The sequence below is a fragment of the Vicugna pacos genome, chromosome 2, assembly GCF_048564905.1.
Source record: "Vicugna pacos chromosome 2, VicPac4, whole genome shotgun sequence".
Classification (NCBI taxonomy): domain Eukaryota; kingdom Metazoa; phylum Chordata; class Mammalia; order Artiodactyla; family Camelidae; genus Vicugna; species Vicugna pacos.
This window is the reverse complement of record NC_132988.1, coordinates 36,375,037-36,400,789: the sequence shown is the minus strand read 5'-3', so window position 1 is coordinate 36,400,789 and position 25,753 is coordinate 36,375,037. Positions and strand designations below refer to the sequence as shown.

The following is a 25,753-nucleotide window of genomic DNA, read 5'->3' as shown; positions in this document are numbered from 1 at the left end:
AGAAGCACTGCCCCAACGTGAAAGCAGGCGGGGACCCAAAGGGGCAGTAGCTCTCCCCACAGCAGAAGCTCTGAGTAGTGCTTTTTCATGGCTGCCACAGCCCCCAGCGATTCATGGTCCTTCCACAATCAAAATACACTTAACTCTCTTCAAGACTTCAAAGTCCCATTCAGTCATGGCATCAGGCTTACGGTCCATCATTTCATGATCTGCATCAGGTCCAGGCACAGCTGAGGATCCCCAGATGCAGCTCTTCCTTATCCAGAGATCGGAGCAGAAGGTCGAATTATCTGTTCCCAGTCACTTAATACATAACGGTGAGACAGGGATGGATAACTGCGATAGACGCACCCCTTCAAAAAGATGAATGGGGTTCCATTTCTGGGAAAATGGAATGGGAGTGTCTCTCCAGGAAATACAGTATAAATGTGCCCCCTGCCCAGTGGTGCTGCCATAACAAGAGGGTGGTCCAAGCCCGACCACTTTCTGCCCATGTCCTGCTCACTGACTGTGGATGCTGATGAAATTGCAGAAGTACACAGCAGAGCAGGGTAATACTGAGCTGGAGGACCAAAATGAGGCGCTCTACGGAACTGGAAAGGACCAGAAGGATTATAGAGAGGGAGGGATCAGAAAAGCAACCTCATAACATTGTTTATGAACCCATGGGTGCATCTCTAAACTGCGTGTGTAGGTCTGATCCTCCTTAGCATGCCAAAGATTCTAAGAACTGAAATGAGGATATGCCGCTATCCAGGTCCGAGTCTGACCACTGCATGGTACATGTGTGGATAGACCCAAATAGCACTGCAAAACGCACTGCCAAGGATTTGAAAACTGAAAGGGAATTGGCATTGGAACTGTAGACTACAGAAGGAAGACTGGAACTTGTGACCTAACCCCAGCCAACGTGCCTCCCTGCTAAAACAGAAATATCAACATCCTCCAAAGGATTTAAAGAAGACTCAAAGTCTCATAATATTTGAAACGTCCAGAGTACAGTCCAAAAATCACAAAACAAAGAACCAGGAAAATCTCAAGTCACATGGGAAAAGAAAATGAACTGATGACGAACACATACCAGCGCCAACATGACACAGATGCTGAAATCATCTTACATCAAGCAATCGTGAGCGCTCCTGGAGCCAACTGAAAAACAAGTTCGCAGCAAAGAAACAGAATATTGTATTAATTGGGGTTCTCCAGAGAAAATTATGCCCATTCTTCCCTTTCAACAAATGGGAAAACAATTGTTTTCACCTCTGGATTTGTTCCATGTCTAAAATATGTATAATTCCTTTCTTTCTACCCTTTCTCTCTTCCCTTCTTCTTTCATCTTTCCTTCCTTCCAAGTATGAGAGAAATATAGACTTATTTAACTTTGAATTTCAGGTAAAATATATTTTGTAACGAAATTCTCAGAGATTTGTTATAGTATATCTTTGTTAAAATGTTTCCTCACTCAGAACAAAAGTATAGGATATTTTGTGGTTCTAACTGATTGTCTTATGTCTGATTAAAACATGAAATTTGGTTATGTACTGTTTGTTTCAATTTTGTATGTGTATTTTAAACTTCCATATGTGTGTGCATTTGCAACAGACCATCTAGGAAACAAGTTAAAAACGTTATTTATAAAAGAGATGAAATAGACAAGGAATGTGGAAATAAGCTATTAGTATGTGTCTCTGATCATTAACTTTATGTAATACTCATCTCAAATTCAGTGACTTGGTCCCCTCCCCAAAATATGTTTTACTTACTACTCTGACTCCGTAAATTTTGTTCTAACTGAACACTAGTTTTAATGTACTCATTGAATATTAACATGAATATGCACCATCATATGTATGTACATGAGTTATAAATCACTCCTTTAAAGGAGTACTGAATGTGTGAAACATTTAGAAGGTCCTATCCTTTTCCAGGTATGGATAAAATTCAGACTCAGAATTGGTGTTGTATAAGTGTAATGTGACTGACTGATCTCCAGTAAGAGGAGAAAGAGAAGTCAGGAGATGGTGGCTTAATCTCAAGTCCGTCTGTAATGTGAAAGCCTTAGGAAAGACATTTGAGATCTTAAATTGCAATAGTCTCATCTGAAATTTTAATTCCAACCTATCCATTTTCAGAAGGGCATCGTTGTACTCCTGCCTGTAGAACATCCATTTGGAATTCCTCTCTTAATCCTCATGACTCGCTCTCTCAGGACCTGTACTACGCAGTAAGTCACACTCCCTTCACAGAGTTGGCACCATCAGGGGTGAGCTCTGTGACTCGGAAAACTATGGAATAGTTCCTCTCAGTATAAAGCCAACTGGCTCAGCTCACATACTTAGTCTAATAATACCCCAGTCAACTAAATTCACCTGCCCCAATTTCATATTTTACAGTGAGAACAGAAAGGATACAACTTAATATCCTAAGTATCATAATTTGGGTCTGGGAACAATACCAACTTGTCACTCTCAAAACCCAGCTGAGGGGGAAACAGGAGACTACACAAAGCAGTGCAGCAGCTGAAATAGCACAAGAAATGGACTCCACGGGGGAGGAGCAGGGAGGCTGGAAGTGATGCTTAGGAGTGTTGTCCTCGACACTGCTGTTTCTATGTTGTGTTCTGGAGAAAGCGGTGCATTTGCCAGTTCAAAGGCAAGCTACGAACAGTTATTTTACTTATGTGGTAAACCTGATTGCCAAAAGTAAGGTTGGGAGAAGATTTCCTACATTTCTGTAGTAAAACTCGACTTACGACAGTCAAAAGTAGTTCTTGGTTAATTTCCACAAAATTTAGTTTTTGGAATTTCTATTACTCTATGTAATATTGCATAAAAGATGCATCAGTTTGCCAACTTAAATAAAAGTTGTAGAATCAATTAAACGTGGTACTGTTCCTCATCTCCATATTTTATATTCCTACTTAGCATAGGAACTATACAGTTTGCTTTGATTTCATAAAAGCTAATTTCAGACCTTCTTTTGTTCATCAAAGGCAATTTCAGCTCTCCAGATGCTGATACTTTAGAAAGGAAAAAAATAAGAGTCGGAGGCCAATGCACTTCCCTTTTTACAGGTTGCTTTATCAAATATTAAAGAATGAACAAAGGAGGGATTGTTTCAACAGTTAAATCCCAATAATGGTGGTGCACTCATTCAGATTTCAGCAGTCATACCTGTGTGCATGGTATTGAAGCCCCTGAAATACTTTTTAAGGAATCCCTTTTGTTTCCAGTTGCATTATCAGCAGCTACCTTGGATCAGCAAGAACCATACAAAGGAGAGTCTTGGATTATGTCTATAATGTCACATTTTTACCAGATTTACACATTGGTGATGATGAATTTCACATGTTAGGTATAAAGAGCAAATTTTTCCCTCAGACTCTGATAAAAGCCCAGTAAGCCGTCATATGAAGGCTACATGAGACTGGGAAAGGCAGGACGAATCCAGCATCACAGACTGAAGAGCACACAGCATTGTCAGACAGGATAAGAAAAATATGAACTCTTACCATAGGTCGTTTATTAGAAACACATCTAAAATTTACATATACTCACAGAAAAGTCTTCAGTAGAAGAATGAGGGGAAGAAAGGTATGCCAGTCAGACAAGATGTAAAAGATATCAGACAAAATTAACTTTCAATAAAAGAGCATTATTTGATGTTCCCCAAGAAGACAAAATTTTAAAATAAGGTGTCCACTATGATCTGGCATTCTTTTCATTTTTATACTATTTTGCAGAGGCATATGGATTTTGTGTGTGTGTGTGCTCTCTAAATGTAAGTTATTCCTGGTAAGTGTACAGTGCTCCTTGTCAAAAACAGTGATATTTTATTTAAGCTCCTTTACATTAGTCTAGATGATCAAGTTTCAGTGATCTCATGTCCCTTCTCAATTTTCAGCATTTGAATTATCAACATTACCCAAATTCTTAGTTTCCTTCTGCTATGTAATAGGCCAAGGTGGCACAGAAACTTGTTCTAATTGCTCATATGTTTGCAGGATTAGGAAGTTAAATATGCCATCAAGCACGTCAGTAGCTTATTCTGTAACAAATATAAACATTTATGTATATGCTGTTTTACACTACCGTGCTACACATTTTTAATAAAAGGTAGAAAATAAACTTGAACGCTGGATCAGCAGCACCATTTTGTACTAGTTGTGTACTAGTTCACATGTCTAGGAAATCTAGAATATTCTGACCTGGCCCAGACTGAAGGCTCCAGAGTTAATTTTTTATTCTGTTATGCAATAAATTTATGCAATAAATTAACCTGCGATGATAACATGGTTTTGAGCCCAAGGTAGTTAAGGCTATGAAAGTTCCAATCTACTAGGTGCCTCAGCTGGTTAAATCATGTATCATTTCTAAATCTACTATTTGGAGACACAATGATGGTAATTTTTTTTTTTTTTTTGTGTCAGGGAAACCTCACAGGACTGAGGCAACACCAAAGTGATGAAATGCCACTTTTAAAAAGGTAATACCTAAAATATTCACCATAACTTTTAGCATCCTTCTATTATATTTGTGAAAATCAGGATTTCTCACAAATATTTTGAATGTTTAATATACAAAAGAGTCATTATAAACCCATATCTGAGCCTACCCATATTATTGAGTACCTTTCAAAATTCCTTAGCCCTGACTTCAGGGTAAAAGAGTGTGGCCTTTTCCCAAGATAGTACCAGAACCGTAACCTTTCACAGCAGGAAAGAAGAGAAAGACTTCAGAGTGGGTACGTGCTCTCCAGCTTTCCTACAAGACTTTTCCTCTAGGACGACTGTATTTATGCTCTTAATTTCTCAAACCTAAAAAAATCAATTCTCACATTTTTGTTATTGTTAAGTGATATAAAAGTTGCAGGACAGAAATGCTAATATATCTGAGATGCTTATAAATAGTGGTCTTTTGGATAAAAGGTGACAGCATACAGTCTTCTAAGGACCTGTTTTGGTTTCAGTGCTTTGAAAAGAAAGGGTGGTGTCCCAAGAGGTCTTTACACAGGATTTTGAAAAGTTCTGCTTGACTACTGACCTTCAGCCTGGTCAGACCCAGCGCCTCATCCTCATCAGTTTACTCCACCGCATGGCCCTAGCATGGTTCCCAGGGTAATTTCCTCAGCAGCCCTGTCAGTTGTGAGCCACTGAGATTAAACAAAATGGGCATTTGGCTTCCTTTCAAGTTTCGCATTCATCACATAATCGGGCCATGGAGCATCCATTTCAGAGAAGGCAGCATCCGAAGGAATGAGCAGAACGTGATTAAATATACACACTACAAAATTTTACAGCTGTCCTTTGTATTCAAATGATATTAAGCACACAATCACGTTAAACTGAAAACACTTGAGTTCTAAAAATATACTGTTGAAACAAATGACATAGTGAGAAACAAGACCAAAATCTATTGGTATGAAATACAGTCTATAACTTCAGATACAAATGCTACATTACATACAGTCATACTGAGATATCTTCTAAATTAGAATCTGGGCATTTATATATTTTAAAGTTAGCTCTAGAGTCTCAAATTAGTATTTTTACTGAGTTTAAATATCTTTAATGAATCTTTATGTTTCTTTTTAAAATGAACTGAGCATAAATATAATTCTAAATCAAGTTTTCTAATTTCAAAGAATTGTCAGATAACCTTTCTCCGTAAATCATTAGAACTAAATAACTTCCTTGAAATTATATCTTTCTTTTTTTTTTTTAATTTGTTTCATGAGGCGGGGAGGAATTAGGTTTATTTATTTATTTATATTTGGAGGTGGTACTGGGGATTGAACCCAGGACCTCGTGCATGCTAACCACACGCTCTACCACTTGAGCTATACCCTCCCTTGCTCCTTTCTTTTGAGTGGTCTCCAAATAAAAAAGTTCATGAATTGGGCTTCATTTTAATTTTTTTCCTGGCTTTTGGATTCTCCTATGGTGTTTTGACAACACTGTTACATTTTATCACATCCTCTCCCCAAATAAGCTGTTCATTGTGTGTTGCTCCCCAGTATTTAATTGAAATACAGCCTTAAAAGAAGAAATGCTCCTTGCTTCACATTCCCTTATGCATCAGTGATTATTTCAGTCACTGTTTATATTGTTAAATTGCCAGTTTTGTTTGGATTTTTTATTCTGGATTCCTGATTATACAGGATAGGGGGTAATTCAAAAGTGTTTCAGAATCACCTACTGCCAAGATTCTGGAAAATATCTTTTGCAAAACAGAGTGTAAGTGCTCTGAGGACTCTTATCTGTACTAACATGTTCTGCGCACTCCTGTGGAATGAGAGGGTAAAGGGCCAGGTTCATCGTGACTAATACTGTAACACGCATGTCGTGCTGGCACTCTGTCAGTCAACAGATACTGAGAGCTGTTTTGTTTCAAGTTTTAGTTGTGTATATTTATATATTGTTAATTTCTAAAGCTAGCTAGCACAAACTCAGGAGGATCAGCTTGATAAATATTTAAGTGTATTTAATATTTTTGTGTAGATCCTATAAAAGCATTCCAGACCATGAATGTCCATATCTGAATGATGAGAGGAAATGTTTCCTAAGAATTGTCTGGAATAAGCAATATTTCAATAGATGTTTTAGTTCCTAAATACCTCTTTATTTTAAACTGACCTGTTATAGGGAGCTATTAAATAAGATCAACTTTTGGTCTGTTTCACAGAATAGCAGATTTTATCCTATTAGAGACTTTGAACACTCTTGCCACTTATCCTTATGTGCAATGAAATAGCTTGGAAATCTTCATTTCTTTCTGGCTAAATTGGTAATAACCAGTTGCAATAACCAGCATGTACAAACGCACACACACGCAGATGCACGCACATGCAGATACACGCACACGCAGATGCACGCACATGCAGATACACACACGCACATGCAGGGATAACGAAATAAAGGAGCCTCATAAGGGGTATGTTAATAAACTTCATTATAGAGAGACGGCCAAGAAGAAGAGCCATAGCAACTTTTTCCATTTTTATAAGACATAACACAGTAGTCTTTTGAAAGGCTACAAAGTTATTTTTTTTTTCCATTTGTACCATTTCTTGATAAAAGGAGTTTTTTTGGGGTTTTTTTTTGGCATATTATCTACAGACTCTAAAGTTCGGCAAATAAGAACTCTGAGACCAGTGAATTACTTTTGCCTAGTTCTGCTATGCTAATCAGGTGAGAGAAATCTGGGTTTCATATCAGGAGCCCTTCTGAATAGCTTAATTCCTGTGCAGCTACCACTAGCTGTCAGCTTCGCCATGGATATTGTCCATGTGCACCTTGAGGTAGTCATTCCTTGTAAACTTCTTATGGCAAAACTGGCATTCAGCCAGCGGGCGATTGGGATTATGGGTCATCTTGTGTCGGATCAGCATTTTCTTCAGGCTAAAAGCCAAGTCACAGACCTAGAAAAGACCCAAAGACACCAATCATATTATATTGAAAAATCCAAAGGTACACCAATTTATCATTTACACAATATACATTATGCAAATTCCTATTATCAAGTAGGTACTGACAGGCATAAGAACAAAAAGTGCTCTTGAGAGAAATGGAATCTAGCATCCAAAGTAAGAAGTAAAGAAAATACATTTATACTTCCAAGAGTTGTTTGCATTTAATGGGCATCCTCTGCATCCCAACTGCCCTCCCTCCCCCAGCTACTGTATTTAAACATCTCTGGAGAGACAACTCCCCAGAAACAATAGCTTTCTCCCCGTAATGGGGCTTACTGACAATTTCACATTAAACCTCGTAAGCAAAATACCTTACGGTCTAGGGGGCATCTCCAGTTTTGGGCGAAAGGCATGTCTCACCAGCGATTTCTTCAATGCAGTCCCATTTGTGAAGTAAAAGGTTAGCACTGCTTTGAGCATCCTACCCGGAAGTTTATTACCCACTGTTCCAATTCTTTCTTTCTGACTTAAAGATATGCCATTTAACATATTCACTTCCTGTAAATTCCGCCAGATTGCCACCTGGCTCAACAGACATTAAACATCCCAATAATTTAAAATATTAAATTAACACGGAAGATGTAAGGCATGAGTTTTCAGTCATACAAGAAAATAAAATGAGATTCTTTTAATACCAAATTTTCAGTCAAAGTCTGGTGTTATTCACAAAAATTCCCTTCACATGAAATTCTTCAAAAACACACCCACTATAAAATAAGACATACTTAAATAATGTGAAAATTCCATGAAAAGCATAATGACGACGATGGGAGAGGTAAAGGCTTGTAAAAATACTGGGAAAAAAGCTGAAGTTCTGACTGAGGGAAAGCTTGTGAAAATATAAAGGCAAATAAAAAATTCTCTCTCTCTCTTTATGAGAGGAGGGGGATTTTACATTCACAGCAACAAGAAACTCGGGAGGGCAAGGCTGGCAATTTGGTAAGGAGAGGCAGTAATCCAATAATAATGTATTCTGAGTCATCCATAGGCAGCAGCATAGTGTGATATAAAGAAAACTAGGTTTAGATTCTGCTATGGGCTGAATGCTTGTGAACGCTCAAAATTCATAAGTTAAAGCCCTAACCCTCAGTGTGATGGTATCTGAGGTGGAGCCATTGGGAGATAACTAGGGTTAGATGAGGTCAGAGGATGGAGTCCCATGCTGGGATTAACACTCTCACAGACAGGGAGACACCCAGATCTCGCCCTCTCTCCTCTGCATGCACACACCCAGGAAGGCCAGGAGAGGACACAGCTAGTGAGAGGGTCCTCCCTAAAAACCCAACTACACTGCCACCCGCGAAGGTAGAGAATCTTTGTAAGTTTTATTCACTCGTATGTCCTGAGGGGGTCAGTTGGTCCCCACAGAGTAAGCACTAAATAAGTGTTTGTTGAATTAACCTACTGGGTTTGAATTAGAGTCTATCACTTACTAAGGAAGCATAAATGAACAAATGAGGCTTTTTAGCTTTAGTTCCCTCACCTGTAAAGGGACCATAATGATAAGTACCTCCCAGAATACATACGAAGATGAAATGAGGCAATTTATGCAAATGGGTGTTATACTGCAGACACTCAATAAATGTAAGACTCCAAAATTAGGGTAAACAGGAAAATGCAAGCACGTGCTATTTAAAAAAAAACACACTTTAAACAAAATGACGCATACCCCCAAACATTTTAAAAGGGGATCAGAATGTGCCTAAGTGTGTAAAATGCTGATGGATGTGTAATGGTGCTCAGTAGCCCTTCCTCAAAAGCGCCTTGGAGAGACAGAGATTATTAGCATTCGTATTTTCACAGCCTTTAAAAGAACCAGGAGTACCACCAGTCTGAAGTGCTCCTAGTCAAAGATGTCTACATGAGATGTTCGTCCCAGAATTATTCATAAAGGTGAAGTGCTGCAAATGACTTACTTGCCCAAAGTTAATGAGTACATTCATTTTGCTATAAGCAGATGAGAAAATACTTTTCAGCTGTTAGAAAAGATAATACTTCAAAAAATATTTAAAGGCATGGGCCAATGTAAAGGGAAGAAAACAGAATACAAAGATCAATGCATAATTTAATCTACAACATTGAAATAAAGAGCATAACTGTATCTGTAGAAGTAAGTGAGGAAAACATCAAGAGATTAACATTAATATTAGTTGGCATCAGTTGAGAAATTTGAGATCATTTTATTTCTGTCTTTATTTCCTCTGTACTTCCTATTTTTTTCTGAAACAACAAAGAAGAAACTTTTATCATTAGAAAGCAAATGTTATTTTGCAATGAAAAAATAAAGCAGGCCGAGTGAAGGTTCTGCACCCTCATCTTCCATCCAGGCCTCAGTGCACCCCCATCAGACTTCACCTTGAGGGATTTAACTCTCTCAGCTGCTGTGACAGGTCACCAGCATGGTTAGGTCACATGGCTAAATGTGATGGGGCCCCGTGAACCCTCATTTTACATGAATTTTCAGCATCGTCTGACATACCTGACCACTTCCTCCCGCCCTGCACTTAGTTTTTTCCAGAATGACTTAACGCTCCTTCTTTTTACTACTTTTCTGGCCACGTCCCCCTCCTTTCTCCTGTTCAGGCTCCTCCTCCACCCTAACCTTGAAGTTGGGATCTCAGAACCTGTTCCTCAGCCCACTTCTCCATTCACCAGGCGTTTTCTCTCCTCTGATCTTTTTGTTACTGTTTTTATGGAGATCACGTACAAATATCTGTCTCTGATCCAGTCATCTCCCCTGAACTGCAAGTGGAGGATCTCAGTGCCCTGTTGGACAGCTCAGTGGCACCTCAAACTTAGTAAGTCTAAAACTGCGCTGGAATCTAACAAGTACAACAAGCTAGTGAATATAACAAAAAAGAAATAGACTCACAGATACAGAGAACACACCAGTGGTTACCAGTGGAGAGAGGGAAGGGGGCAGAAGCAAGTTAGGGGTAGGGAAATAAGAGGCATAAATTAAGCTACAAGAATATATAGTACAGCACAGGGAATATGACCAATATTCTATAATAACTATAAATGGAATGTAACCTTTAAAAATTGTGAATCACTATATTGTACACCTGTAACTTACATGGTATTGTGTGTCAACTATAGTTCAACAACAACAAAGAAGACTTTGTTTCCCAAATCTAACTCTCAAAAATAAAAAAAGTGCCATCCTTCTGACACTAGCTCACTTGCTGCAAATCGGGCAGTCATCCTTGATCCAAAGTCTCCCTTATCCCCACTTCACTTAATCAATTACCACTCCTCCTCCGTACATGTTTCTAGAAGACATTTAACTGCCTCTGTCTCCACTGCTGCAACCTGAGTGAAAATCACTACCTGCCTAGGCTAGATTCAATGTAAATTCCTTAACGTGGTTGAGAGACCACCAGCTTGCTCTCCAGCCTTTCCTTGCACGCCCCCCAACCCCACCAATCACTGGCTTCAGCTCCACTTGCCTTCTTTCTTCCCTAACACGCCATGCTCTTCCCCACCCACAGCCCTTGATTTGCTCAGTTCCCTGAGCCCAGAATGCTCCTTCCCCCATGGCTGACTCCTTGTAGAGTCACTTGCTCAGGGCATTCATTCTTCCCTATTTTCTCACAGTCCACTCCCTGTTTTCTCCTTTCCCAAGCAGTTAGACATTTACTCAGGTTTATTTGTTCAATTTAATTTATTTTATTCCACCAGAACGTTGAGTTCTCTGCAACGGGACGTGGCGTCCTGTACACTGTTTCACTGCAGCGTCTGGCACCGGGGCTAGGTTTTTAAGCACTGACATCGGCTTTCACTGTGTGCCGCCAACCACTCTTCTAAACATTAGCTTGTTCCATCCTCGCCATCACCCTTTTAGGTAGATACCAGCGTGACTATCCCCATTTTACAGAAGGAAATTGACACATACACGTCTGTCTCAAGCAGGCGGCCCAAGGTCACAGAACTAGGAGGTGGTTTCCAGGATTTAGAGCCAGACAGTCTGGGCTCAGAGTCTATGCCAACCCCAAAGGGCCAACAATGATCAGAGGCTCCAACTTCAAACAGAGATATGGGAGCCGGCTACACTTTCTCCCATTTGCCTGGCTGACACCATTTTTCGGAAGTAAAAATCTCTGAAAAAATAGAGGAGGTTCTCAGACAGTTCAGCTCACCAGCGTGTTGTGAGGGAGACAGAGTGCAAGTCCGTTTACACAGTCACCATGGGGAATTACTGGACAAATGGAAAGGAATTGAGCAAGAGGCTGAAGTCATTGCTGATGGCTCGGAATTAAGGAGTTCTAGCAGCTCCAATCGGAGATGGGAGGGGAACAATCCAACAGATTGTTGAACAAGGGCCAGAGTAGAGGATTAAATGTCAGCAGAGGGTAACTTATGTCACGGTTGTGAAAATGACTACCTAGACATTAAAAGCTATGTTTTCATAAGCTTAAATGCAGTCATTAAGGGACTTCAAATTGATGCTCTGCATAAATCAGTCAAATGTAAGGACGTTTACAGTCATTTTAAAAACAAGGGAGAGCAAGGAGTTCTAAATAGTATCAGGGATGCTTCCTTTTCTTTCTTCCCACCCGTGATTCTTACACAAGCTTTCAACTTACTCCAACTTAGTATTAATTTACATGCCAAAAATGGGAAAATATTTTGTTCTTTCCCTAGACGGGAGGTAAAGTGATTTTGTTTTAAAATAAAGTGAAACAACATATTTAACAGAAAGTACTTGAGAGATAATGTAGACTTCAATGCAAACATCTTCAGTTAACAAATATTTATCACAGTGTGTCTACCTCTTCAGTAAGGAACATGGTGACAAAGAGCACTCTGCCCGGCCCCTGGGGAGTCCACAGTCTTCAGGGAAATACTTGTAACATCATGGACATAATGCAAAGAGAGGCACAGAGGAGGGTGCAATGAGCTCTTCCTGGATGCACAGGGGTTATCACATCCTCGGGGAACGGCATTCCAGGGAGAGGGAAGACAGCGACCAAAGGTTCAGAGGAGTGAAGAGCAAGACTCAGGTGGGGAAGTGAAAACAGCTCACTAAGCTGAAGACAAGACCTCATTAGAAGAATCGCTTGAAAAGGAAGTTCGAAGGCTGGAGCCAAATCCTGCAGATCCTGGTAATTATAATTAGAAACTGGAAGCATGTATATTCTGCCAGTGTTAGGAATTGAAGAAGAGATGGAAGCTAACGTCTAATTTATTCAGCAAGCTAGAGAGGACCAAACTGGAGTCAGGGAGGCCAACTACTGTTCCACTCCAAGCCAGAAATGATTTGTACATAAACTCAGACAGTGGCCCTTAATTCATTTATTCATTCTTTTAAAAATATTCCTTGAATGCTTCTTATATGCTAGGCAGTATTCTGGGGCCGGAAACATGGCAATAAGCAATAATGGGAACCTCTGTTGTCATGAAACTTAGAAAACATGGTAAACAGCTACACAAAGCAACATGTAGTGTTTCAGGTGGATGTAAGTGCCATGAAGGAGAAGACGACTACGGGGTGAGGGTTAAGGAAGTAATGGAAATAAGAGGGGAAGGAATTTGAGCCGAGACCTGAAAGCAGCACAGGAACAGATCATAGAGATCTCTGAGCAGGGTGTTCCAGGCTGGAAACACCAATACGAAGACCTAGCCCCAGGAGTGCACTTGGGGTGACTGAAAGAACAGTGAGGAGCCGTGTGGCCAGCATGAGGCGGTGGTGAAGTCAGCGTGGGGCGGGCAGGAGGGTGGGTGCAGCTCATGTGCGGATTATGCTGAAACTATGGTTTTCACTCTAAATGAAATAGTCGTCAATGGTTTGAGCAAATGAGACTAATATAATCCATATACAAGCCACACACATACATATAATCTGACTCAGGTTCTAGACAGTGGATCACAGTGGGTGGCAAGTTTGGGATAGATTGTCAGGGTCAAAGACAGAAAGAGAGAGATCAATTACGAAGCTATTGCATTATTCCAGGAGACTAGGCCGGTGGCTGTGGAGGTGTAAGAAGTGTTCCAATTCTCAGCTTATTTATAGAACGATTCTGATTTGCTACCACACTGGATGTCGGGGGTGAGAGAAAAAGAGAAGTGAAGGTGGCAGTGGAAACTCAGGGAAGGTGATAGGTTTGAAAATTTATAGAAGCAACGAGGGTACAGGGTTACTGGGTGATATCACTCAGCCATAAAAAGGAACGATGTACTAATACATAAGCTACAATGCAGATTATCCTTGAAAACATGCTAAGTGACAGAAGCCGGTCACAAAATGTCACCTATGGTGTGATTCATTTATAGGAAAGATCCAGAATAGGTAAATCTGTAGAAATGAAAGCAGATCGGTGCTTGCCAGGGAGAGTGAGGAATACCAGCTTAATGGGTATGGAACTCTATTCTGGGATGATAGCAGTGTTTTTGGAATCAGAGATGATGGCTGGACAACACTGTTAATGTACTAAAGGCCACTGAATTGTTCACTTTAAAATGGGTAATTTTATGTTACATGAATTTCATTTCAATTTTTTAAAAAATCACCCTGGCAGGGTAGAGAGCACATATATTGGAGACTGAGTGTAATAAGAAACAGTGAGGTGAGGGTCCAGGCTATGTATGCACTGTTGGTGGAATGGAAACCAAGAGGGAGTGATGGATTTGAGAACCATTTAGGAAGGAGACTGGAGGTGGGGTGAGAAAGGACGGCTTTTATCTGGAATGAGTAGGTCAGGAGGACAAGACTTTGGAACAGACAGTTCTCAGCTGAGCAGGCTGCATTTTCGGGAAGTTTTGGAAGCATTAGACCTGAATCTTTACTCAGCAGACCAGTATAGGCTGCAAATAAAGGCTGAGTTTTTTAAACATATGATAGAAGTAAGTGGGATAGAAGTAGAAAAATCATGCCTGTCATACAATTTAAAGAAAATAACATCATGGCCCAGTTCATCTAAGGATAGTAATCAACAAACATATCCAGCACAAATAAAAGCTGGGAGGAGGGGATGGTAGGACAATGTCCACACACAGTTAATATTTAATTTCTGTCTGTCTCCCATCACTTATTTATGTCGTGCAATTAAATAATCCAAGTAAGTTTTGCTTCTAGGAAACACTTCCAATAAAAGTGCCAATGGATTAAATTATCAATCCATCAAATTATTAATCTGGGCTGTACCTCCATCCAGGATAGAGCTCTACATGTGTACATTTCTTACTCTACAAGTAGTTCTTTCCATAAAGAAGTTCTCTGTTGATAAAGGTATTTTTATGAGTAGACCCACTGGGAGTACGTTGTTGCCTTAACCTTACTACCAAAGCTTCCTGGAAAGACCAGGAAAACATTTCATGATGGTGAGTTTCCTTTTATATGTACTGCTTACTCCATCCTTTATCCTCTGGGAAATGCCAGTGGGGCTGAGTACTCGAGTTTCCCTCAACATTCAAAGAGAACTGTGTGCTGTGCAGTCTCACACATTACAACTTCAATGTTGCTTCTTACATTGAGCTACATTAATACTTTTTAAAAACTGTTTTTATTTTAGAAAGAAGCCAAGTGTTTTTCCTAACACCTTTGCCCATTTTCTGTCAACTGGCAATCTCACACAGGAGAATGGTGACACTGTTCACTGATAAACCATTTTTCTCTAAAGTAATCAATGATCCAATTAATTTTACTGACAATAGTAGTATCTTTGTCCTTTCATAAATAAACGTGAACAACTATGTCTATAATTTCTTTTCAATTCAAATGTCATAAGCAGAAAATCTAGACAGTTACTAGTCCTGCTTTTTAAACCAAGGAGTTCACGCATGTTTTAGAATTCATTATTTGGCTTTAACAAAATAAATGATATCTGTGACCAGTTAAATCTCTGGTTTAACTATCATTAACCTGTCAAAGACTTGGACAGACACATGAAAGCTGCCTCGAATCATTATGCATTTATACCTGGGAAGAACAACTCAACTGCAATAAAACAGGGTACAAGCACGTCTTAAAGAAAAATTTGTATGCTGCCAGTAAACCAGGATAAAAAACATTGCTACAACGTGGTTACTTGGATTATGCAATCAAAGGGCATAAAGAGCACAAGACATTAATAGACATTAATAGCATGCACGCGTGCACACACGCACTCACACATGCACACATAGATGCACAGCTACACACACACCCTACATGTACACATGGATGCACAGACACACATGCACACAAACACACATCTCCTGTTACTGGTGGTTCCTGGAGGACACTAGGGAAAGAAAAGAGCAGCTGAACTCACATCACACTGGAAAGGCTTCTCCCCCGTGTGCGTCCTCTTGTGCTCATCCAGCCCTCGCTTCTGGCTGAAGGCCTTGCTGCACTCTGAGCACTTGTACGGCTTCTCCTGCCGGCAGTGAAAAGAGACCACCATGAATTCGAGTGAATTCTGTATGTGGGAGGGTGTTTTACCTAGTTCTGCAAGGAGCCGTAGTACAGTCACAGGGGTACCAGGAATTACCTGAAATTCCCAGGGGAAAACAGCAACACTCAAAATCTGTTGGACAGTCTTGAAACCACTAGGAAGCTCACAGTTCCAACAACAGGCGGCACTGCGTGTCTTTCGCCGCGTCCTGTGTGTGCCAAGTGAGATTCTGTCTGATCACCGTGATCTGACTACTTACTGAACTGAACGGTTAGGCCTGCTTTTGGTCTCCGATGTCGTGAGGGTGTCTTGGAGCAAGACAGTGTGGGAACCCTGGTCTAGGTGATGCAAACTGTTTCCTGTCTCGACGGGATTCCTGGGAATGAAAACTTCAGAACCAAATTTTCAACAGATTCTGGGGGTAAGTTTAAGAAGTTAAAGCCCTACTGCAATGTAAGTATTTTCATTTCCATTATCCAATCTGTTTTTCCTAGGTAGGCTGTTCTTGTATAAAATCTAAATTACTTTTTAAAATGAGGCATTTTTTTATTGTTGGGCACAGACTCTCAAGGAAAAGAAATTATCTCCATAGGAAAAGGAAAAACTGTCCAAACTCCTTAGCCATCTTTGATATCAGGAACTTACATCACCATCTTTTTAGCTTGGAATGAATTACAAACAAAATTAATTAACATTTTTCCAGTAAAACAGCTGGCCACTTACTAAATACTAAACAGATCTGTTCAAAGTAAAATTGCAATTTTTTTTCAAATGTAGCTTCAAAAATATTGTTATAGACACTTTTTTTGGATTGAGGTAGTGGGTCCATGCTCTAAATTTCATGTTATATGGACAAGTTTTGTTTATACATTCTCCTTAGTATTTAAAAGACTATTATAAAAATTTCCAGACTTACTCAACGGTGTGTAAATAATCAGACAGACTTACCCGTACTCACTGGCTAGCTTGAGAAACGGGATGTGACCAGCCCAGGTGTCCCTCTCGATGGCCCCACCATGCCCCGACTGCAGCCCCACCCTCCCCCCCCGGAGATGACCAGTCTCCTGGACACAGGGCTGATCACTCCCTGGCTTTCTCTACATCTTCACTGTAAGAAATAAATGGATCTCTATGCAAGACATAGTGTTATTTTGCCTTTTAAAATCATGTAGATAGTAACATACTGAATGTATTGTCAGTTCTTTTGAAACTCAGTACTTATTTCTGCTCAACATGCGCCTCCTGTCCCCGCTCCCACTCTGTGAACCCCTGCAGCCCCTGCTGACTCATTCTCAGTGAGGGCAGTTTTATGTTCAATGGCCACAGCACAGTTTGCTTACATATATCCTCCAAGGATGGATAGCTACATTTTTCCCAGTTTTTCACTCTTACAGATAATGTTGTTGTAAACATTCCTTTACATGTAGACTTGAACACAGATGAGCATAATTCCCTACGATATGTATATGTAGAAGTGGAACTCATCATCAACTTTTCTGGGAATGGCCAAACACCTCTACGAAGTGAATAGTTTTACATGCCAATATCTAGCATATTGTTATAATTCTATCACTGTATTTTACAAATTTTGAGAGTCTCATTAGGTACACAGTGAATATGTAAGTCTGCAATTATTATGCTCCTGGCAAGCAGGTCCTTTTATCACTTTGAAGTGACCTTCTTTATCTGTAATGATCCATTTTACCTTAAAATTAATTTGGTACTAATGCAGCAATAAAAGCTTTTTAAAGTGAGTATTTGCTGTGGGGTGAGGAACTTGGTGAGATGTTGGTCAAAGGGTACAAATTTGCAGTTGGACGATGAGTAAGTCCTGAAGATCTAATGCACAGCCTTGTGATTATCACTAACAATACTGTAGTGTATACTGAATACTTGCTAAAAGACTAGATCCTAAATGTTCTCACCACAAAATAGAAATGATAGTTATATGATCTCATGGAGGTGTTAGCTAACACTCCAGCGGTAATCATACTACGATATATAAATGTGTCATATCAATGCTTTGCAAACCTTCAACTTATACAATGTTATATGTCAATTATATCTCAGTTAAAAATAAAATAAGTGAAATAAATAAAATAAAACTAGTATTTGCCTAGTTGCCTAGTTGCCCCTCTTTCACTTTCAAACCGTCTATACCCTTAGGTATGATGAGCATCTCTTGTAAACAAATATACAACTGAATTTTTTAAACCAAACTTATATCACTATTTTTAAGATACTGCATTTTAGTTTTTAATATTTATTATCATTTAATAGTTATTTTGTTATAATAGAATAGAATCACCATTCTAATAAATATATGATACAATTGATATCATATCTATTTATTAATATGTGTTATTAATTGATAACATGTTTGAATATATTTCTAACATTTTATTGTGTGCATTCTTTTATCTTGCTTGTTTTCTAAGATTTTTTTCCCCTGTATTTTCTTGCATGTTTTGGATTGATCCTTTTGCCTCATATTATTATAGAAGTTAGGAAGTCTACTTCTATCCTTTCAGTGGTTTTCCTTAGGATTTTTTTTTACCATGTACATTTGACACAATTTAAAGTTTATGTTTTCCCTCTTTCTGATTAACATGTCCTGTAGAATGCTCCTGTCTTACATGTGATGTGTAGCAGTATTTTATTTGTATCTTGATTTCTCATGCCCACTATGGACTCATTATTTTACACAGTCAGTGTGGTTTAGCTTTACAGACTTCAACAATTTCTTTGATTTTCATGCTTTTTAAAGTATTTGACCTTTTATGGATCTGCTAATAGTAAATTCTGTTTTTATTTGATAGAAAATGGCTGTTTCTCACTTGTTGTTGAATCAAAGTCTACAGTCCCAACTAGATGTATAATAGACTTTTTCTATTTTTCATGTCTCTTAACCTTTCTCATTTCCATCTATTTGTATTGATTGCACTGTATGTAATTTCTTTAGAATCAGTTGATCAGTTCTCTTCAGATGTGAATACTTGCTACCTAATAGGAGCATTTGAGTTTTTAATTTCCATTGTTGTATTTTTAATTTCTAGAACTTTCTATGTGGCTCTTTTCAATTATGCTTAATTTTTGATAAAGTCTTATTTTTTTATTCATGCTGCTTATGCACATTTAGAAATATTCTAGGCATTTATATCACTTTCTTCATCTGATAAATCATTATATATGTGCTTTGGAAGTCTAGTTCTCCTGTTTGTGGTTCCTCCCGTCTCCTGCGCATGCCTCTCATTTCCTTGTGTATTTCTGGAATTTGAAATCATGAGCTCCTGTTTGGTGGTCTTTATCTGTTAAAATCCTGTGATCCCCAGGTTGAAGGTAAGTCCCTCCAGACAGCATTTGTGTTTGCCTCTGCCAGGCACTCTGGGATGCTATCAATCAAAGACCATTTAAAGTTTATTTCTTGCCTGAGGGTTTTCTGGTCAGGCAAGCGTTTTAAGTCTGAACTCCAAACACACTTGAAGGAAGGATTGTGGTTACAAATTCTAAGGATAACTCTTTCTCTATCCAGCAATTACTCCAAGACAGTCAAATGTCCTGAGCATCTCTGCTTGCCAAAAGTGGACTATTCTCTGATTTCATTTTGAGTATAGCCTTTCTGGGGTCCCAGAACTATGGCAGGATGTGGCTCCATCTCGCTGTATAACCTGAGCCCAGATCTTGTCTCCTTTCCCCTCACCATTAAAAATCAAGTCTTGAGCTTACAGAAACCAGCAAACACCCTACAAGGTGCTGCATCCTCAACTTGACCTCCTCACTCTGGAGTCGAGCTCCAGCTTTGTTCAGTGGCTCCTGGAGATTACTGTTACTTTTTTTTTTTTTTTAACGCATTCAGATCTTTGCAGTTTGCTTTATTTTACCATTGATAGGTGTTTTGTACAAGGTCTCTTTTCTAGGATATGGAGTCTGTCATATTGCCAGAAATGGAAGCAACTGTACATATTATTTTCAAGACATGAAAAATTATTTTAATTGGCTGTTCACAGTTAACAGAAAAAAAGTAACTGCATTTTCTTGGCAGTCTAAGAAATATGATGTTTATAACTTTTCCCTTCCAATCTGAATAAACATACTCTCTTTTCACATGCTGCATTATTTTTAGGATGTATTATTTCTTCAAATATTGCCTCATTAAAAAAAAACTTGAAAAGGAAAATGTAGTTCTAAGTATTTAGATCAGATATTTTCTGGGAATTCCTGGGACTGTTTATTAGGCTTTTATTATATCAAAACATTTTACTTAAACTTAAATTTTAAAAACATATAAAATATATCAATAAGATGTACATGAGAAGGGGAAAAAAAGGAAAGCTCTTCTCTCTACAATTTATCTTTAAAACCAGATCTTGTAAAGAAGTGAGAGGCACATCACTGTGGCAGCTGCCAGTGGCAGGTAAATGTCAGGCAGAGAATAATCTAAGACAGAACATCTTAAAAGAGTGAGGGGAAGTTTCAGGGAAGAGGAGGCAGTGAAAAGCAAGATCTGAGCATCTCTGGTTAAGAACATCCCTCTCACTCAATCCTCAGTTTCCTCTCAGGAGGTACCGTCTAGGTCAGCATCCTAGAGAGGGCCCTGTGGAGACCTAGAGGTTCCCAGACAGTCTCCGGAGATCCCGGTGGGGCACGGGGCTCTGTAATTATCACCAGAGGTTGAAAAGCCCAAATCTGTATCATGCTTTGGCTCAGACCGAATGAATAATGTCTTACACACACACATTCACTCACTCACATATTGATATTTTTCAAATGTTCACAGATAGTATCGGTGATTAATTTAATATATTCACTTATAAATGTCACTGAATTATATTACTTCCACGTACTTTCTCCTACAAAACACTAAAAGCCATCATGTGTTTATATGCGTGTGTTGGTAAGAAAGTGGGGGGTGAAATTTATAATATTAGAAAGGCTCCTTCACTTCAGAAAGCCTGAGAATCACAACTGGAAGATTAAGTAGTTCTGTATTTGCCGGGACTCCCTCTTCTCTACCAAGAACCATTTGCAGCCAGGGATTCCCTGGGGCTTTTCTCCCAAGAGAAGCTCACAAAGGACCCTACAATCACTCTGTTCCAGTAAACAGCTTTTATACCAGAGAGAGAGCCAAGACGTGACAGGTCACTCATTTCAAATTGAAGAACTTCAAATGAACTGAAACGGGGAGAAATAAATGCATTTTTTTCTCAGAAAGGAATCTCCCATGCCCCTTGCTCACTGATTTCTTCCATTACTCCTATTTAGCCATGTTAAAGAAAGATCGCCCTTCTCACGGTAAGCACAGTTGGGCATAAGGAGTCAGCTGGTGGTGCAGAGCATCCTACCCCAAAGACACGTGCACCTGTTCCTGTCTCTGAAAACTGTGAAAAAATCTTTGCTGCCTCTAGAACATTCCTGAGTAAACTTAGCCCTAACCTCATGGTCCAGAAGAACCCATGCTTGTGTGCAAGGATGCAAGAGAACTTCAATTTCTAATCTCCACTGCCTACTCTGGCCATAAGGTTCACTGAGGATGATGGTGGTCAAGGAATTAGTGGTTGATACGGCAAGGGACCATGTGACAGAGGGCGCTTAGGAAGCCACAGCAGACTTTAACTTCTATCAGGTGAGGCAGCGGGGCTGAGGCTGAACCACCTACCACCCCCCAAGAACACACTGGAAGACAGTCCACAGGCTGGCGGGCTGCAGTGTGTGAGCATGTTTGGACACTGCTGGACTTTCAAAGGCCCCACTGCTCTCCCCTACAAAGAACGCAAATACGATCATCGTTAAACTGAATCACATCTTAACCTCATTACTTCTCTTCCTCTATCTTTCCCTCCATTATGAAATCTTTAATCGGGGCACAAAATCTGATTCAGTGAAGGATTATGGAAATTGCTTAAAACACTGTTTCAGAGTGGAATGCGTAATATAAATGACACATTTTAACTCATTAGCTGGATTTAACTAGAGACAAAATGATTAGGTCCTTGATTAATTCTGTTTCTGAATGATTATACAGTCTAACTGACAAAGAGCTTGTCCTTTGTCATCATAACTGGGGAATCATTACGACATGGAGCCGATCTCCTTGTCAGCTACACTGCGTCATCTGTCAAAGGCAGAATTCATCAGCTGTCGAGCTTTAATCAAACGGTATTTGGCAGAACTCTTTCAGAAGGTAAGATTTATAGAGCTCTATGCACTGCACCTTGTGATGTACTAATAAACAGTCGTATTTTTGTGCTATTAAAAGAACAGAAACTTCATATGTTATATTTTTTGCCAACATAAACTGAATTAATGAATTTCAACATCATTTGAGAGGGCTTGGTAGAAAAGAAAGTCACAGTGTTTATAAATCTTGGAGGGATCTGAATGTTGAAGTTCTTTGAAACAGAAATTCATTGGAAGCCTGGTAGTTTAGTTAAGAACTGCTTTAAGGGCGGATATTTTAAAAAAAAGAGAGAGAAAACTGCTTGCCAGGAGGTGAAGGAGCAGGCTCCCCACTACACAGACCACCAAAGACAAGGATGGACCATGGGCAGATTAGCTATATGATGTAAATGCACACCAAGAGGATTCTCTATGATTGTTTTCTTGTTAGTCCACAATCAAACAGAAACAGAAAATTTAACAAGTGAGCATGTTTCCCCTGTAGTCAGAGGTCAGTGTAAATGGTGTCAGGAAGTCATGGATGATGGTTAATAACATCTTTCATGGCACTGGTAGCCTGACCCTGATACAATTAAGAAAGGAAGATTAGTAAGCGATTAAAAGCACACAGGCAAACCAGTGTGTATGGTGAGGACTGACCGAGCCTGCGGCACTCTGAATACACATACACAGTCTGCTTGTGTTCAGCTTGTGAGTGAAGCAGTGGTGCCTCAGTTATTACATCTTCTATGAATATACTTGATGGACAAACTTTTCTTTAACTTGTCTTGCTCAAAGCTGTAACAAGGCCAGAGTGTCTGTGCTGTTAATGAAATAACTTCCATGTGAACAACTGGGATATCAAACACAATCTGAGAGAAGAAACTCACTAAAGAGGACACAGATGTACAAATAAGTTCTCTCTCTCTCTTACACATACAAAATTGTGTTAGAATTAAAAATTATTTCTTGTTACAAATTAATTTCATTTGATTACTTTTTCTAGATCCAGGCATTTTATAGCTATTAATATTTACCCTATAGCTTTTGCCAGGTGATCATTTCCTATTTCTAAATTTAAAAGAAAAATCTTAAAAACCTCATGAAGCAGAGGCTCATTAATTTCTTAAATATGAATCATGAATTTCTTAAATGCGTGGATTCCATTTTCTTAAGTTATAAATCTCTCCACTGTGAAATTTCTAAATAAACAAAAATTTTGTAAGTTTTGAGTTTCCCATTTTCCCACCTGCTACAGCAGTGGCTGACTTTATCCTGTTGGATGTACTACAAATGGGCAGAGATGGAATGGGCAGCTTGTAACTTAAAAGGCTGCATTATACTTTTAAAGGATTTTGGGCAATGTCATTTAACCCTCAATTTTTTCCATCTGCAAAATGTGTCACTAATTTCCAAAGTGGAATATGGCGCCTTAAGTGAAAGGAAAGATCATCTGCAGTCAGCCTCCCTCCAGTCTGCACCTTGGCAAGACCCATCTGCCAAACCTTCCCCGACAAGGCACAGAGCTCCACCGCGGTGGAGCAGGGCTTCTCAGCCTCAGCATTCCTGATATTTAGGAACGAGTTAGTCTTTGTTCTGGGGCGCTGCCCTGTGCACCCACTAGAAGTCAAGAGCACCCCCACCCAAGCTGGGACTACTCCAAGTACCTCCGGATGTTGCCAGAGGCACCCTGAGTGGCAAAAGCGCAGAAGCACTGCACACGAGGTGGCTTCTCCAACTGTCTGCAGTGACAGGTTGTGTTTTTCCCAGCGTACTGCTGACTGAGACTTTTGTAAAATATATTTTAAGTGAATTACTAAAACAATGAACATGCACTTACAGGGGCAGCAATGTCAACATGCTGTAGAAGTTCTAACACTTCCTCACAATTTCTGTGCTTATCACAGACCAGAAGTAGAGAGTTGGCGGGCCAGAACTGTTTTTGAGCCATATTTTGAACAGCAGTGGTCTAGGAAAAAAATGTCTTTGATCAAAGGATGTCCATGATTCAATTTTGTCATCATCCAAGTGAACAAATTCTGTAATATAATTATACTTAAACCTTGAATTAAATATTATTTTGATATTACACATAAAAATCCCAAGCTTTCTGGTTGGAGGTAGTGGGGAGGTTATAAATGGGGAAAGAAAAAGTGGGTGAACCTGGGTGAGGGTACGTGGAGATGTATTATCCTAGCCTCTCTACTTCTGTAAGTTTGAAATTTTCCTTATAAAATGTTAAAAAAATTTTAAATTGCTTTCATGTTATTTTAAGACTTAAAATATCACTATTCTCCTTCTGCTTCAGAGATCCTGCCTTTTTTTAGAAGGACCATCTCCGATCTCAGGAAGACAGATGGCGTAGAAATTGAACCATCTCAGAAGTCAGAAGCACCGTCTCAGAAGTGGCTTCTCAGAGACACCCGGTGCTCCCTTGACGGGCCCTGCTGTCGGCCGGAGAAATGCGGCCAGGCGAGCAGCTCACTCCAGAGGGCCAGCTCCTGGGACGCCGAGGCCCTTTACACAGAGATGCGTCCCGACTGGAGGGTTTCTTGTGGCTGCCTGTGGAGCGGGCTGGCGTCTGTACCTCGCTAGGTGCCTCCCCTGACAGATGCTCCAAGAATGGAGGACAGCTGCAGGCAGCGGCCCGCAGTGGCTCTGACCACCGACCAGAGGTCAGCCTTGACGTGTGCTCCTCAGGGTGGCATAAACTGTGAAGCCCTCATGGAAATTGCCCGATTTTCCCTAGGAGCCAACTAATTCTTTTAGTCACACTGGCTTTGTGACCCTAAGAGGAGAGCCTGGTCCTAGGAAACATCCAAGTCTCCGCAGAACTGCAGGCAGAATTTAGAGGAGGGTTTGCCAGGGTGGCCCCATGGGCTGCTATTACACACAGCTAAGGGGACTGCCCCACGGCCCGCAGGACAGCCTGCCTTATATCTTAACAGCCCCGTTCCTGCAAGTTCAAGTGCCACCAGCTGCACACAGTCAAAATGCACCGAGTTTCTCTCTAACGAGCAGCCTCCCCTAGAAAAGGTCTTTTACAGATGTTTATAGCTTCTGTGACTTTTTATTCACCGTCTTATTTTTATAGCTGGTGTGATCTTTCAACATATGACAAAACATACCTATGGCCTAGTAAACAACGCACCTAAAACTTACAGCTCTTAGGGAAGCCTACAGAAAGCTGGGAGAATATTTAAAGCAGGTTTCTACACAACACATCCATAATTGGTTCTGCATTGTAGCTAATGGAAAACACACTTTCTGCAAACTAGGAAAATGAACTGCACGATTCACACATAGAAAACTAAAAATAAGCGCAGTAAATGGAATATAATTTTTATATCAAAGTGTTGTATTTGGACTTTAAATAGAAACAAAGAAGCACTCAGTCTCTTTTCAATTAATCCACTCCTGAGGCCCACAGAATACTCTGCGTGAGTGTCCCGGCTGGAAGAAAGTCCTATCACTGAAGGCCTGGAGGTAACAGAAGACCTCTGGCATAAAGCAAGCAAAGAATTGCCCAAAGTAGTTCAAAAACCTTGTTTTCTCGTGGCCACAGGGGTGACACAAACTGGTCCATTTGGAAGAGTAAGATAAACGGACTGAACTAAAGTTTCCCTCATATTTTCACTCTCGTGATCTCTAGCCCTGGGGATTTTATAGCTGCCTGCACATTCAAACCACCTGAGAATTTTTTGTGAAATATTGCTGCCTGGGCTCCACCCCCAGAAACTGATTTAACAGGT

The 25,753-nt window shown here is 39.8% G+C and overlaps 1 protein-coding gene and 1 long non-coding RNA gene across 4 annotated transcripts in view; one reads left to right on the top strand and one right to left on the bottom strand.

The window, feature by feature from the left end:
• Positions 1 to 2,138: 2,138 nt before the first annotated feature.
• LOC140685757 (uncharacterized) lies at positions 2,139 to 25,753 on the top strand. Its single transcript, XR_012059153.1, has 3 exons — positions 2,139 to 2,224; positions 4,430 to 4,485; positions 24,310 to 25,753. It is a non-coding gene; the product is annotated as an uncharacterized lncRNA (long non-coding RNA).
• The window catches only part of PRDM5 (PR/SET domain 5), a 158,952-nt gene continuing 140,132 nt past the window's right edge, over positions 6,934 to 25,753 (bottom strand). For 2 of the 3 annotated variants that reach the window (XM_031691564.2, XM_031691568.2), the window contains 2 exons: positions 15,723 to 15,827; positions 6,934 to 7,419 (listed from right to left, as the gene is read on the bottom strand). In XM_031691564.2, coding sequence (XP_031547424.1) covers positions 7,255 to 7,419; positions 15,723 to 15,827 — 270 coding nt within the window. In that variant the 3' untranslated portion in view covers positions 6,934 to 7,254. Of the gene's footprint in view, positions 7,420 to 15,722; positions 15,828 to 25,753 lie in introns of those variants that run through there. The other variant, XR_012059148.1, reaches the window with a different exon arrangement.